At 39.9% G+C, this 15,326-nt stretch overlaps 1 protein-coding gene across 1 annotated transcript in view; it reads left to right on the top strand.

Moving 5' to 3' along the window:
• Positions 1 to 15,326, top strand: part of LOC132815792 (rho GTPase-activating protein 21-like) — a 249,534-nt gene that overhangs the window by 180,970 nt on the left and 53,238 nt on the right. The window contains exon 8 of the mRNA XM_060825005.1: positions 6,528 to 8,622. Within this exon, the coding sequence (XP_060680988.1) occupies positions 6,528 to 8,622 (2,095 nt within the window). The remainder of the gene's footprint in view (positions 1 to 6,527; positions 8,623 to 15,326) is intronic.

The raw sequence follows: 15,326 nt of genomic DNA, 5'->3' as shown, positions 1-15,326 counted from the left end.
TACCCTTTTGTCCTTAATATATTTGTAAGAACCCTTTGGATTCTCCTTAATTCTATTTGCCAAAGCTATCTCATGTCCCTGTTTTTCCCTCCTGATTTCCCTCGTAAGTATACTCCTACTTTCTTTATACTATTCTAAGGATTCACTCGATCTAACCTGTCTATACCTGACATATGTTTCCTTCTTTTTCTTAACCAAACCCTCAATTTCTTTAGTCATCCAGCATTCCCTAAACCTACCAGCCTTCCCTTTCACCCTGACAGGAATATACTTTCTCTGGATTCTTGTTATCTCATTTCTGAAGGCTTCCCATTTTCTAGCTGTGCCTTTATCTGTGAACATCTGCCTCTAGTCAGCTTTTGAAGGTTCTTGCCTAATACCATCAAAATTAGCCTTTCTCCAATTTAGAACTTCGACTTTTAGATTTGGTCTATCCTTTTCCATCACTATTTTAAAACAAATAGAATTATGGTCGCTGGCCTCACAGTGCTCCCCCACTGTCACCTCAGTCACCTGCACTGCCTTATTTCCCAAGGTCTATTTTCTCTGGTGTTTAGAAGAATGAAAGGAGGTCAAATGGAGGAATGTAAGGATACATAACATCAACTAGACAAGGTAATTTTAAAAAGGATGTTCCTGTTAGTGGGGCAATCTAGAACAAGAGATCATAATTTTAGGATAAGAGATAGCAGGTTTTAATCCTTTTTCTCAAAGCATCGTGAATCTATGGAATTCACTACTCCAGAGTATGGTAGATGCTGGGACATTGAATAAATTTAAGGAGATTGAAAATTTTTAATTCCAAATGGGATGAAGGGTTATGGAGGGTGGGCAGGAAAATGGAGTTGAAGCAGAGACTGTGACCAGGCATGATCAGATCCAAAGGTAGAGCATGGTCAAGGAGCTGAATCGCCTATTCCTGCTTCTAGTTCTTATGTTCGTATCTCATAACTTTGCTTTTTTGTCATGGATACTGCTGTACATTGCTAACTTTTTCATTTTATTTATTGCTGTACAATATTTGAGAGCCTGTTATAGACCGGTGAGCCTGACATCAGTGATGCACAAATTGTTGGAGGGAATCCTGAGGGATGTATATGTATTTGGAAAGGCTAGGATGATTAGGGATAGTTAACAGGGGAAATCATGTTTCATTAATTTGGTTGAGTTTTTGAAAGCAGTAACAAAGAATATTGATGAAGGTAGAGTGGTAGATGTGATAGACTGGTTAGCAAAGTTTGATCACATGGAATACCAGGAGAACTAGCCATTTGGATACAGAACTGGCTCGAAGGTAGAAGACACGGAGTGGTGATGAAGGGTTGCTTTCGGACTGAAGGACTGTAACCAGTGGTGTGCCACAAGGATCAGTGCTCAGTCCACTGCTTTTTGTCATTTATATAAATGACTTGGATGTGAGCATAGGAGGTATAGTTAGCAATTTTGCAGATGACACCAAAATTGGTAATGTAGTGGACACGAAGAAGGTTAGAGTTTTGAGAAGACTTGTAGCTCGGGTTGAGGTTCTAGATGGAGGTTTGCTCACTGAGCTGGAAGGTACATTTTCAAATGTTTTGTTACCACAATAGGTAAAATCTTCAGTAAGCTCCAGGATGAAGCACTGCTGGTGTTTCCTGCTTGCTATTCATCTGTTTGGATTTCCTTGGGTTGGCGATGTCATTTCCTGTGATGACATCATTTCCTGTTCTTTTTCTCAAAGGGTGGTAAATGGGATCAAGTCAATGTGTTTGTTGATAGAGTTCCAGTTGGAACCTTTCTAGAAATTCTCGTGCATGTTTAGTGCAACCCTAGCCGCTCCCCCCACATCAAAATCATTTTGGAAATGGCTGCCAGACTACTCAGACCCCTTGGCATCATGGTAGCCCACAAACCCACCAACACACTAAAATGGCAGCTAATGAACTTGAAAGACCCCGCACTGATAACAAGCAAAACTAATGTCATTTACAAAATACTGTGCAAGAACTGTAACAAACACTACATTGGGCAGACAGAAAACTAGCCACCAGGATAGATGAACATCAATTAGCCACAAAACGACATGAGCCTCTTTCACTAGTATCCTCACATACAGATGAAGAAGGACACTATTTTGACTGGGGCAACACATCCATCTAGGACAAGCCAGGGACACGCACAAGAATTCCTCAAAGCATGGCATTTCAACCGGAATTCTATCAACAAACACATTGACCTGGATCCCATTTACCACCCCCTAAGGAAAAAAACAGGAAATGACATCATCAACACAAGGAAACCAAACATATAAATAGAAAGCAGGACACACTTGCAGAGCTTTATCTGGAACTCACTGAAGATGTTACCTAATATGGTGACGAAATGTCTAGAAATGAATCTTCCAGCTTAGTGAGCAAACCTACATCCAGAGTAAAGAAGGTTACCTCAGAGTACAATGGGAACTTAATCAGATGGGCCAGCGGGTTGAGGAGTGGCAGATGGGGTTTAATTTATATAAATGTGAGGTGCTGCATTTTGGAAAGGCAAATTAAAGCAGGACTTTTACACTTAATGGTAAGATTCTGGAGAGTGTTGCTGAACAAAGACACCCTGGGAATGCAGGTTCGTAGTTCCTTGGAAGTGAAGTCGCAGGGAGATCGGATAGTGAAGAAGGCATTTGGTATGCTTTCCTTTATTGGCCAAGGCATTGAGTATCGTAGTTGGGAGGTCATGTTGCAGCTGTACAGGATGTTGGTTCGGCCACTTTTGGAATATTGTGTGCAGTTCTGGTCTCCCTGCTCTCGAAAGATGTTGTGAAACTTGAAAGGGTTCAGAAAAGATTGACAAAGGATTTTGCCTGGGTTGGAGATTTTGAGTTATAGGAAGAGGCTACGTAAGCTGGGGCTATTTTCCCTGGAGCTGAGAGGTTTATAAAATCATGAGGGGCATGGATAGGGTAAATAGACAAGGTGTTTTCCCTGAGGTGGGGGAATCTAAAACTAGCGGGAATAGGTTTAGGGTGAGGGGGAAAGATTTAAAAGGGACCTAAGGGGTAAATGTTTCACGTAGTGGGTGGTGCATATATGGAATGAGCTGCCAGAGGAAGTGGTGGAGGCTGGTACAATTACAGCAGTTAAAAGGTATGTGGATGAGTATATGAGTAGAGAGGGTTTAGAGGGATATGGGCCAAGTGCTGGCAAACGGGACGAGTTGGACCGAAGGGTCTGTTTCCGTGCTGTACATCTCCTATGGCTGTAAGTGATATGGTAGAAGTATGAGCAAAGTTGTATTTGATAGCCTCACCCAGTTTTGGAGATCCCTTAGATCCGTTGTCATGTCTACAGTGAGTGTGTTTTGGTTACTAACAAGCTTAAATGATGGTTGGGACATGTTTTTGGATGATATCTGTGCATGTTGGGATTTGAACAGGAAACTATGTAACCAGAAGCTATACCTCAAGTGAATTAAGAACGAAGTTTATTTTGTTCTTATGGTTGGACACAGTGATTTTATCAGTATATTTGCATATTAACATAGATCAAAGTAGGAATGCTCAAGTTTGTTTGAATTAACAAACCATTTGTTAACTCTTTGTAAATTTCATGTTTGATTTAAAATGATTAAGGTTTCCTGTGCAACAAAAAAAAATTTGGCAACAGTTTATCAAAGGAACCAAACCTTGAAACATAATGTAGATGAATGCTACTATTAGTTAGAGATTTTCCACTTCGTATTTCATATCCTGTTATTCTCTGAGAGACATATTCTTGCTTAATAATAAAGCAGTTTTACTTAATTTAGAAATGAAAAGGGTAAACATTTGAGATGTTTTGTCGAAATCCTGGAGATCAGAGCTGAAAAAGTGTTGCTGGAAAAGCGCAGCAGGTCAGGCAGCATCCAAGGAACAGGAGATTCGACGTTTCGGGCATAAGCCCTTCTTCAGGAAACCTTCTTCATTCCTGAAGAAGGACTTATGCCCGAAACGTCGAATCTCCTGTTCCTTGGATGCTGCCTGACCTGCTGCCCTTTTCCAGCAACACATTTTCAGCAACAAAAATATTTGGCACTTATAAGTAGTTTTGTAAATTATTCTGCAAGTGGAAATAAGATTTTAACCATTTAATTTATTCTGCAACCTTTGATCATCACTTTTTGAATGAACCCAGAGCATTTTAGCTGTATTAAGGCAGCCAGTAGCTTCATCTACAGTTTGGCTCAAGCAGATAGTGGCTTAGTGGTAACTGGACTAATAATCTAGAACACCAGTCTAATATTCTGAAGACATGAGTTTGTTGTAGACCAGATCAATCCCTCAAAATATGAAAAGATAGCCTAGACCCTAACTTGTTCTTATTTTAAAGGTAAGTGTCAGGAGCTGCATACCAGATGCAATTCGATTGATCAAGCTACCAGTTTTGAAACCAAATGCACATTATTCATACACTATAATTAAAGTACAACAAAAGAAAGATGAAATTAGAATGACTTCACTAGAAGACATAATAGAATAATGGATTATTTAATTATTAAATATTACTAAATATTTAATTACTATGTTCCAATATAATAACATCCCACAAATACATACTTGGTGAAGACAAATTCAGTAATAAATTATCTTACATGACATTCTACAACAGGAAGAGAACCCCCAGCTTTTAGCTGTAACAAGAAAATCAGCTTCAGGACCCCAGCAGCAACTACTACTGATGGCTGAAACTTAAAGAAAAAAAAGTCCTGATTCTGTGGGAGTATGACCTCACCCATTCAGGCTCCTATTGTTCCAACTTTTGCAAAAAAAAGGTCCAAGACTTCACAAGCTGTTGACTTTACTAGCTTTAGGAGCAGACTGCTCACTGCCTCTGTCTCAACCCAACCTTCCTTCAGTTAAGAAAAAAAAGTAGTACCAAACACACCACCTTAAAGGTACCAAACATACCACCTCCTGCTCCTTGGATGCTACCTGACCTGCTGTGCTTTTCCAGCACAGCACTCTGGACGCCTCCTTAAAGCCATAGAATTGTCAGATGTTTGGCTAACCGCTATCAATTGTCGCAAAACTTCGTCTTTCAGGGAAGGAAATCTGCTATCTCTACCTGGTTTTCCCTACATGTGTCTCCAGACCCACATTTGTAACTCCTAACTGTCCTCTGGCCAATCACAAATGAGCAATAAGTGTTGTCCTACCCCAAAAAAAACCCACTCCCCTGAAGGAATATTAAGAAAAAAACAAAACTTGTGTCCAAAGTTTAATACCTAACTTGCACTGGAGTTCTTTAAGTTGCTGACTTAAATTTAATAGTTTAGTATTTCATTAAGGGAGGGATTGAATCACAACGGTAACTTGGTTTCCCCTTTACAAGCATGCCACTGCCAATGGCAGAAATTTGTAATTCTGAGAAATCTTGTGACAACCGTTGTCCTGGTTGAAACAAAAGCAAGATAATGGGCTTTGTTAGTCTTAATAGAAAGTAGAGGGCCAATAATGCAAAGGTCAGCTTATTCAAATAAAACTCTATAATTCAGGTGCATAAATTTAGGAAACACCCTTTAACAAGTAGCATAATATATATTGATATTGGCTTCAAGCAAAAATCTATTGCATTCTTTTTTATTTTAAAAATAAAGCTTTAAGAATATTAATGAAAGTTGATAGGTAAAGAATAAAGGTATGATATCGAATAACGAGTTTGATTCCTGTAGTAGCGGAGCAATAAATATACCATATGTGGGATTCAAGAGGTCAGGATAAATTTATAATGATACCTTGCAGTTTAACTTCGGTAGCTTCAGGAATAAATTTAGGCTCTAATATTTACGAAGAGAAGGCAGTGTTCGATAATAGCTGAAGAACTCAAGTTTGTAGAAAACATCTTTGCTTTTTTGATCTGTTTTCTGGGCAGCTGCGTACACAATTGGGAATATTAGAAGGAATACTAGTTGTCAGGAATTTCTGCTTGGCTCCTTGAGTGGTTCTATGAAATGAAGAAGTTAAAGACTACAAACAGGAGGGCTGGGAGTTGTCACCAGTTAGTTTAGGGATTTGAGGGATGGCTTAAGGATTCCTTGAGGGATCTGTGAACTAGGAGGAGTACACTCCAAGGAGTGATCAAAGAGTTGCTGACCCTTAGAACCAGAGTCTACCACCGAAATTTCACTGCCGAATTTCTAAACCCTTGTAAAACCAGAGTAAATTTTAAATTGGAGCCCCTTGTTAATTGCTGTGGAATAATTGGCAGGTAACATAACCATATTTCACTTGACAAACTCTCCACCTGCAATAGGTTGAGGGCAAGGGTGGGTCAATATCAGTAATATTAGAGCTTAATACCTCAGGAAAGTGATAATCTCTGGCAGAATCGTATTAAGGGAACTAGGATGAATATAAATTTAATGCTTCATGTTCTTTAATTTGTGGGACATAAAACAGTTTGATAGCTGTTTCCATTATGATTCACTGTTTTCATTGGATCATGGTTGCTGAAATGAAATGGTGCCTGTTGTATTTGTTTATTTTCATAATGTATTATATATTTCATCCTTTTCAGGCATATTCCCAAGATGCCTACTTAAAAGGCAACGATCCATACACTGGCAATGCCCACAATATCCCTGAACCACCACCTGTTTGCTACCCTCGATTGAACAACTCCAGTTCACCTGGGGCTCAGCCCATGGAGGTTTCACCACCAGAGCCTTCTCGAGGGAGACAACAAATTAATAGGTCGGTACGAACCGTTGCTGCGTCCGATAGAGGATGTTGGACCGAAGTGCAAGTTCCATCTTCAGATATTGCAAAAACTAATACTGCTGTGTGTGTTTGCAATGAAACAGTAAGGACTGTTATTGTGCCTTCAGAGAGGGTTGCTGATTTTGCACCTGGTAGAATTAATCATTCAAGTCCAATTCTCAGAACAGAAGAAGTACATTATGGCTTTACTGACCATGCCATTGAGAAAGCAAGAACGAGGACAACCTCCTCTTCAGCTGTTTTAACTAGTAATACGATTCATCAAGTTACAAGTGGTAGGGTAAAAGACACTACAACAACTACCTCTACCACGAATGCTGGTAAACAGACAATCTATGGATCATATTCAGATGCTATTTGCAGTAAATCTACACCTCAAACCACAGACTCTTCGATCCCAAATCACCATTCACCTTCAACTGTTACTTCGCACCAAAATATAGACTGGCGTAATTATAAAACTTACAAAGAATATACAGAAAATAGACGTTTGCACATGTATGGTAGTAGGACAATACAGGAAAGATTAGATAGTTTGAGAGCAGCAGCTCAAAATTCAACAGATTATCAACAAACCTCTCCAACCTGCATAACAACTCCAGCAAGACGTCGGAGCACATCACATGATCGATCTTGCCAAGCTGCACCAATGAGATACCGTAGTGTGTCTCAGGAACGGTTAGGAGAATCTGTTCTAATGAAAAATTGGCCACGAAGTGCTTCACAGGATGCATTAACATCACCAGTAATTGGACCACAGAATCATAGGACACGGTCCTGTGACTATCTGGGAAAACAACCGGAAATGTTGGGCAGTCTACCTGCAGATATTGGAACAATAAATTCACACGATGCAGCTGAGAATGGGGTGCAGCGCATATTTAATCAAACAGCTAGAATTAATGAATTGGATAACAGGCTTTATTTACGTGAAGGATTCCGGCATCCTGCGAGACACGTTGGGCATTCAGCAACTCTCATATCTACCAGTAGTACGGCACAGTCTCAGAACAATAGTCTTCCTTCAAGTGTTCCCAGCACTGATGGTATAAAGGTGCGATCCAACGTTCGAAGCAGTGCACGTTCTAGTCCTGCCCTGCCAGTTTGGAAGGTTGCTACTGATATGAAACCTATTCCGCATTCAAGGGATCACCAGTCCATTTATACAGGGCAGCAACCTCTGGTTCCTTCTCAAGAAAAATCTTATTTACCAATGTCCTTTCAAACTACCCTGCCAAGTTCTTTGTTAACCACCACTGTCCCCTGTGCAACATCAGTTTTTTCTCCTACCCAAAGTATTGGTATTGATGCATTAAAAGATCCAAGAATGGTAAATCATAGTAATCTATGTGGCCAGCATTTGGAGTCGAGGACAAGAGCTGAAAGTGTGCCTGATCATACAGCAGAAATTGCTGTTGCTGTAAGATCAGCTTCATGTTCAGCACCGACATCTGCACAGCCTTTTGTGCAGACTAATAGGATATTAAAGGCTGCTGCTACCTCCAGTGTTACCAATGCATCAATTAGACAAAAGAATAAAGAATTGGAAAAACTGAAACCTGAAAGTAAACTAGAAGAGAAAGTTAAGTTAGATGAAGAGAATTGTCTAGAACAGATTGATCTTAGATCTGGACTTAAAGAACAGGATCCTTCAGACATAAAAGAGACTGTGATTTTGAGAGAAAAACTTGCCTCAAGTAAATTAGCACCACAACCACTAAGACATCAGTCATATATTTTAGCTGTAAACTCACCAGATACAGCAGCAGACCCGACCTGCTGGCTACCTAATGATACACGTCGCGAGGTAAATATTAAACGGATGGGTGATCAGAGGAAAGCATCAAGTTCAAGCCCACAGGATGACTCATTGGCCTCTATCCCCTTTATAGGTAAGATCAGAAACCGACTTTCTCGAATAAGTTAAATGTAAAAAGTTCATTCTACCAAAATATCAGAGCAATATTTCAGGAGAAAAATTAAAAATTGTACTTGTTTCATAATATTATTATGTGTAGAAATAATTTATTATAAAATAATCTTTCATACAAATCGTAATGATTTTGGCAGAAGTAACTTGAATATAATTTGCAATTTCAATACCTTGGTTTCTTTTTTTCATCTCACCTTGAATTGTTGCAAGTATTATAAGTTGTGATATTTTTGGGAAGGAATAATAGTGATTCTTCGTTCTTGTATAGCTTGAATGTTAAGCGCAAATGCTGCCCTAAATAAAAATATGGAAGTGAAAAAAATAAGTTTAACAGAAGATATTTTCATGTAGATTTATTGAGCTGGGAGTGTTTTCAGGTTTACTAAGCAGTACCAGAACGGAGCCTAGATGTGTATTAAGCATTTGTACTTTCCAGGAAACATGTTTTCTGCTAATTGCCTGTTGCAGCCATACAGTTGTACAGCATGGAAATAGATCCTTCGATCCAACTCATTCATATCCCAAATTAATCTAGTCCCGTTTGCCAGCATTTGATGCATGTCCCTTTAAACCCTTCCTATTCATATACCCATGCAGGTGCCTTTTAAATATTGTAATTGTACCAGCCTCCACCACTTACTCTGGCAGCTCATTTCACATGTGCACCACCCTCAGCATGAGAACGTTGCCCCTTAAGTCCCTTTTAAATCTTCCCCCCCCCACCTTAAACCTGTGCCCACCAGTTTTGGACTCCTCCACTCTTGCGGGGAGGGGGTACCTTGGCTATTCACCTTATCCATGCCCTTCATGATTTTATCAACCTCTATAAGGTCACTCCTTAGCCTCTGATCTCCAGGAAAAATAGCCCCAGCCTATTCAGCCTCTCTGTAAAGTTCAAATCCTGACAACAACACTGTAAATCTTTTCTGAGCCCTTACAGGTTTAAGAACATAGTTCCTACAGCAGGGAGACCAGAATTGCATACAGTATTCCAAAAGGGGCCTAATCAGTGTCCTGTAAAGTCACATTATGACATACCAACTCCAATGCACTGACCAATAAAGGCAAGTGTACCAAACACTGCCTTCACTATCCTGTCTACCTGCGATTCCACTTCCAAGAAACAATGAACCTTGCCCCCAAGGTCTCATTGTTTGGCAACACTCCCCAGGACCTTACCATTAAGTTTATAAGTCCTGCCCTGATTTGCCTTAACAAAGTACACCACCACCTATTTATCTGAATTAAACTCCACCTGCCATTCCTCGGCCCCTTTGCCAATCTGATCAAGGTTCCATTGTACTCCGAGGTAATCTTCACTGTCCACTACACCACCACTTTTGATGTCATCTGCAAACTTACCAACTATACCTTCTGTATTCACTTGCAAATCATTTATATGAATGACAAAAAGCAGTGAACCTAGCACCAGTTCTTCTCGCACAACGCTGATCACAGGCCTCCAGTCTGAAAAATAACCACAACCCTTCACCACCACCCTACCTTCAAGCCAATTTTGTATCCAAATGGTTAGCTCTTCCTGTATTCGATATGATCTAACCTTACTAACCAGTTTACCATGTAGAACCTTGTCAAACATCTTGCTGAAGTCCACCGAGAAAATGTCCACCTCTTTGCCTTCATCAATTAGATTAGATTACTTACAGTGTGGAAACAGGCCCTTCAGCCCAACAAGTCCACACCGACCCGCCGAAGCACAACCCACCCATACCCCTACATTTACCCCTTACCTAACACTATGGGCAATTTAGCATGGCCAATTCACCTGACCCGCACATCTTTGGACTGTGGGAGGAAACCGGAGGAAACCCATGCAGACACGGGGAGAACGTGCAAACTCCACACAGACAGTCGCCTGAGGCGGGAATTGAACCCAGGTCTCTGGCACTGTGAAGCAGCTGTGCTAGCCACCCTGTCGCCCACATGGTGGCATCAATCTTCTTTGTCACTTCCAAAAAAAACTTTAATGTTGGTGAGACATGATTCCAGTCTTATCACATCAAACTTGACTTATTCTTAAACAAGTGACCAAAAATTGTTTATTTTCTGGTAAGGTTCAAAACAATTCATAGATTTAAGTGCAAACTAGTTTGTTATAGCTTTATATCATAAGCTAATTGTTGTTATACATACTTAAATTGAGTGCCTGGTGAATTATTTTGATTCTTTGAACCCTTTGAATGTACATTACTGGTTTAATGCAATTAAATATTAGAACATGTCCAAGAAAACCATTAACTCAAAAGAAGTATTTCTACTGCCATTTTGCTATTAATGGATGCTTGCAGTACTTTTTAAGGAAGTGAAAGACAGTAATTAATTTTTTAACAAGTACACAAATGTCTAACCCAGAGATGTGGAAAATTTTAAAAACCAGCAAAGGATGACTGAAAGAAAAATGTGGAGGAAATTAAAATGAATGAGCTACTAGAAGATATAAAAAACAGATAATTATAACAGGGATATAAACAAGGAAAGGAGTACCTAAATGTTGGAGGATGAGATTAAAGCATGAAAAGAGGGAAACAAGGGCATGGCGAATTCTTTTGAAAAGTATTTTGCACCTATCGTTTTGGTGAAAGCATTCCAAGAGAGAGAAAATCAAAGGGCAGAAGGAGGGAGAAACTCTTAAAAGAAAATTTTATAAAATTTTCGAGGAAAACTGATGGTCTAAAAGCAGACAGGTGTCCTAAAATTGATTACTTGTATTCTAGGATCTTAAAGGGAGTGTCTGCAGAGATGGAGGATGCACTCCCTAGATTCTCTATTCAAGAAAATAGGGTGACAGCAAGCAATAAACAATAGGCATCTGCTACCCAAATTGATAAGTTATCTGATTGTCATCTATATTCTGTATACTCCATACCCTTAGATTCTTAACATACAAGGCAATCAACCTAACTCGACCTTAAAATGTTCAATGACCCTGCCTCTTCTACCCTCTGCAGAAGAGAACTCTACAGACGAGTGACTTTCCGAGAGAAAAGTTTTGTTTTTCCTCCCCTTAAATGGGATGCGCCTTGTTTTTAAATTCTCTTCTTGGTTCGAGTCTCTCCTGTAAGAAGAAACAGTATTTTAGTGTCATTCTGTCAAGTCCCCTCAGGGCCTTTAATGCTTCATCATATCACCTCTCATTTTTCTAAACCTCATTGGACATGTCCTTTCCTCATTAGACAACCCCTTCAAGCAATCAGTTGTAGACGTTATCTGTTTGCTTTTAATGCGGTTATATCCTTTCCTATGTAAGTAACTGAAAACTGTACACAGTACTTCAGATATCATCTCAGCAACATCTTGTACAACTATGGCAAGACTTCCCTGCTACTCTAAAGAAAAAAAACTGCAGATACTGGAAATCTGAAACAAAAACAGATTTGCTGGAGAAACACTGGTCTAGCAGCAGAAAACAACGTTCATGTTTAGGGTCCAGTGACCGTTCAGAACTTATCCTCTTTGCTCTGTTTCTGGTTAGTTAACTTTTTATCTATGCTAAAATGTTATCTCTACACCACAAGCTGTGATTCTTATGTAGGAATCTTAAAGCACCTTGTCAGATATCTTTCGGAAATTCAAATGCAGCACTTCTACAGGTTTTCTTTATCCACATTTTACATCACTGTTTGCTAGAGGATTGCAATGAATCAATCAAAATACGTTTTCCTCTTCACAAAATCATGTCACATCATAATGCAACACTGCAGTGGTTCAAGAAGATGTGTCCTTACCACTTTTCAAAGGCAATTAGAGATGAGCAACCCAGCAATGCTCTCATGACATTAAGAGAGCATTATATACTAGGTACAAAATATATATCAGTATCTTTAAGCAATCAATATCATAAATAATGGTCATATTTTATGCAAAAACCTTTTAACCTTCCAGTTAGTCATTCTAATCCTAATTCTGAATTTTTGAATTTTTTTTCATAACCCTTTTTAGCAATTTATCAATCAATGGAAACAGTTTTCCTTAGTAGACCTCAAGCTTTCTATAATATTGAGCACCTGTAGCAGTTTTTATTTTTAGTTTTAATTTGGTATAGTCTAATCCTTTACAATTCCATTATTTTGTCTGTAAAAATTTAATTATCTTTGAGCAAAGTACATAAAAATGTAAAAAATTAGAACTATGTTTTCAAATATCAAATGGAATATGCAACACTGAATTGAAAACATTCTTAGTTTAAAAACTGGCTGCATTCTTTGATGTTGTTTTGGCATGGCCCAGTACAATGTATTGATTTGCTCTGCAGCTGAATCCAGACAGTTTTCAGGAAGAACCAGGCCAGATCACAGAAACAAAGAGTCAGAATTTGCTATCAAGGTAACAGTAAGGCTACTTATGCTGCTGGTATTTGTGTAAATAATAAAGCAATTTCAAACCTGAGGAAGATGTAGTGTTAAATACAAATATCCTGTTCTTGCAGCCTGAGTTGCGCCATTCTACCCTGTCATTCACTTAAGAAAAATCAAGTCTTATTTTCCCTTCTCCCCTTTCAGATACAGTGCATTTTTGTTATTCATTCGTGGGACTTTAATGTTGCTACTGAACAGCATTTATTACCCGTTAAGTACCCTGTAAATACGCTGGGCAATTAGAAACGAAGGTCACCCAGAATAGCTCCAGAGCCAGTGATGCTCATTGGGCTTTGTATTGAGATCTGGGGACCTCATCTTGAACAGATGGTATAGAAAACATCTCCTTCACTGATATTTGCTACAATGTTCTACATGCCTGGTATTTCTCCATATTTGTCTGCTGAAGAGGAAAAAAAAGATGTGTACTAATAGCACCCTCATGGAGCAGTGGAAGCATCCTACCTTTTGTGTTCCATCTATTAGAGATTTTATTTTGTTCACTCGTGGGACTTGGATGTCATGGCTGGCTTGCTGGTAAATGGGACTTGATTAATTGAGGATATCTGGTTGGCATGGATGATTTAGACCAAAGGGTTGTTTTTTCTGTGCTGTACAACTCTCTATGACAGTATTTATTGTCATCCCTAATTGCCCTCGAAGGTGGTGGTGAGCTGCCTTCTTAAACTGCTTTAGTCCACATGCTGTGGTTTGATCCACAATGCCAGTAAGGAGAGAATTCCAGGATTTTGGACCCAGCAACAGTGAAGGAAAGGCTATCTATTTCCAGGTCAGGATGGTGAGTGGCTTGGAGGGGAATTTGGTTTTGTATCTGCTGCCTTTGTTTGACTAAATGGAAGTAGTCATTCGTGATAGTACACACCGTTGTTACAGAGCATTGATGGTGGAGGGAGTGAATGCTGTCATGTAGTGCCAATAAAGCAGGCTGATTTGCCCTCAGTGATGTCAAGCTTCTTGAGTGTTGTTGGAGCTGCACTCATCCAAGCAAATGGGATATTATTCCATCACACTCCTGACTTCTGCCTTGTTGATGATGGACAGGCTTTGGGGAGTCAGGAAGTGAGTTACTTGCCATAGTGTTCCATGTTCTGATCTGCTATTTATATGGCAAGTACGGTTGGTTTTACCATTGACCAGAAACTCAAGAATCTTGATTGTGGGAGATATTCAGTGATGGTCCATGGTTGGTGGAGGTCAGTCATCTTAGCTCTGGGACGTCTCTACAGGATTTCAACATGGTAGTGTCCTAGCTCCAACCATCTTTAGCTGCTTCAATGACCTTGCCTCAATAAAGTCAGAAGTGGGGATGTTCACAATGTTCATCACCATTTGTGGCTCCTCAAATACAGAAGCAGTCAATGTTCAAATGCAACAAGATCTGGACAACATCCAGGCTTGGGCTGACAAGTAACATTTACATCACACAAATGCCAAGCTATGACCATCTCCAATAAGAGAGAGTCTAACCACTGTCCCTTAGCATTCAGTGATGGTAAGAATCTCAGTTGTCAGTAAGAATGATAGGGTGGTAATGGTAGAGGAGTTTCACTTTTTAAATGTATGAAGGGTTTAGATGGAAGGGAATTTAAGTGTGCAAAAGGAAATTTTCTAATTCAGTATGTAGATATATCTAGAGCAAAATTTGATGTGCTCTTGGGAAATAAGGCAGGGCAGATGAAGTGTCAGTGGGGGAGCACTAGGACCAGAGACCATAATTCTATTAGTTTCAAAATAGTGATGGTAAAGGATAGACCAGATCTAAAAGTTGAAATTCCAAACTGGAGGACGGCCAATATTGACAGTATTAAGCAACAACTTCGTGGGCGGCACGGTGGCACAGTGGTTAGCACTGCTGCCTCACAGCGCCTGGAGACCCGGGTTCAATTCCCGACTCAGGCGACTGACTGTGTGGAGTTTGCACGTTCTCCCCGTGTCTGCGTGGGTTTCCTCCGGGTGCTCCGGTTTCCTCCCACAGTCCAAAGATGTGCGGGTCAGGTGAATTGGCCATTCTAAATTGCCCATAGGGGTAAGGGGTAAATGTAGGGGTATGGGTGGGTTGCGCTTCGGCGGGTCGGTGTGGACTTGTTGGGCCGAAGGGCCTGTTTCCACACTGTAAGTAATCTAATCTAAAACTTTCTAAAGTTGATTGGGGGCAGATGTTTGCAGGTCAGGGGACAGCTGGAAAATGGGAAGCCTTCAGAAGTGAGATGACGAGAGTCCAGAGACCGTATATACCTCGTATGAAGAGAGTAAAGGCTGGTAATGC

This window comes from Hemiscyllium ocellatum, chromosome 5, assembly GCF_020745735.1.
Source record: "Hemiscyllium ocellatum isolate sHemOce1 chromosome 5, sHemOce1.pat.X.cur, whole genome shotgun sequence".
NCBI lineage: Eukaryota > Metazoa > Chordata > Chondrichthyes > Orectolobiformes > Hemiscylliidae > Hemiscyllium > Hemiscyllium ocellatum.
This window is presented reverse-complemented; position numbering and strand designations above follow the sequence as displayed.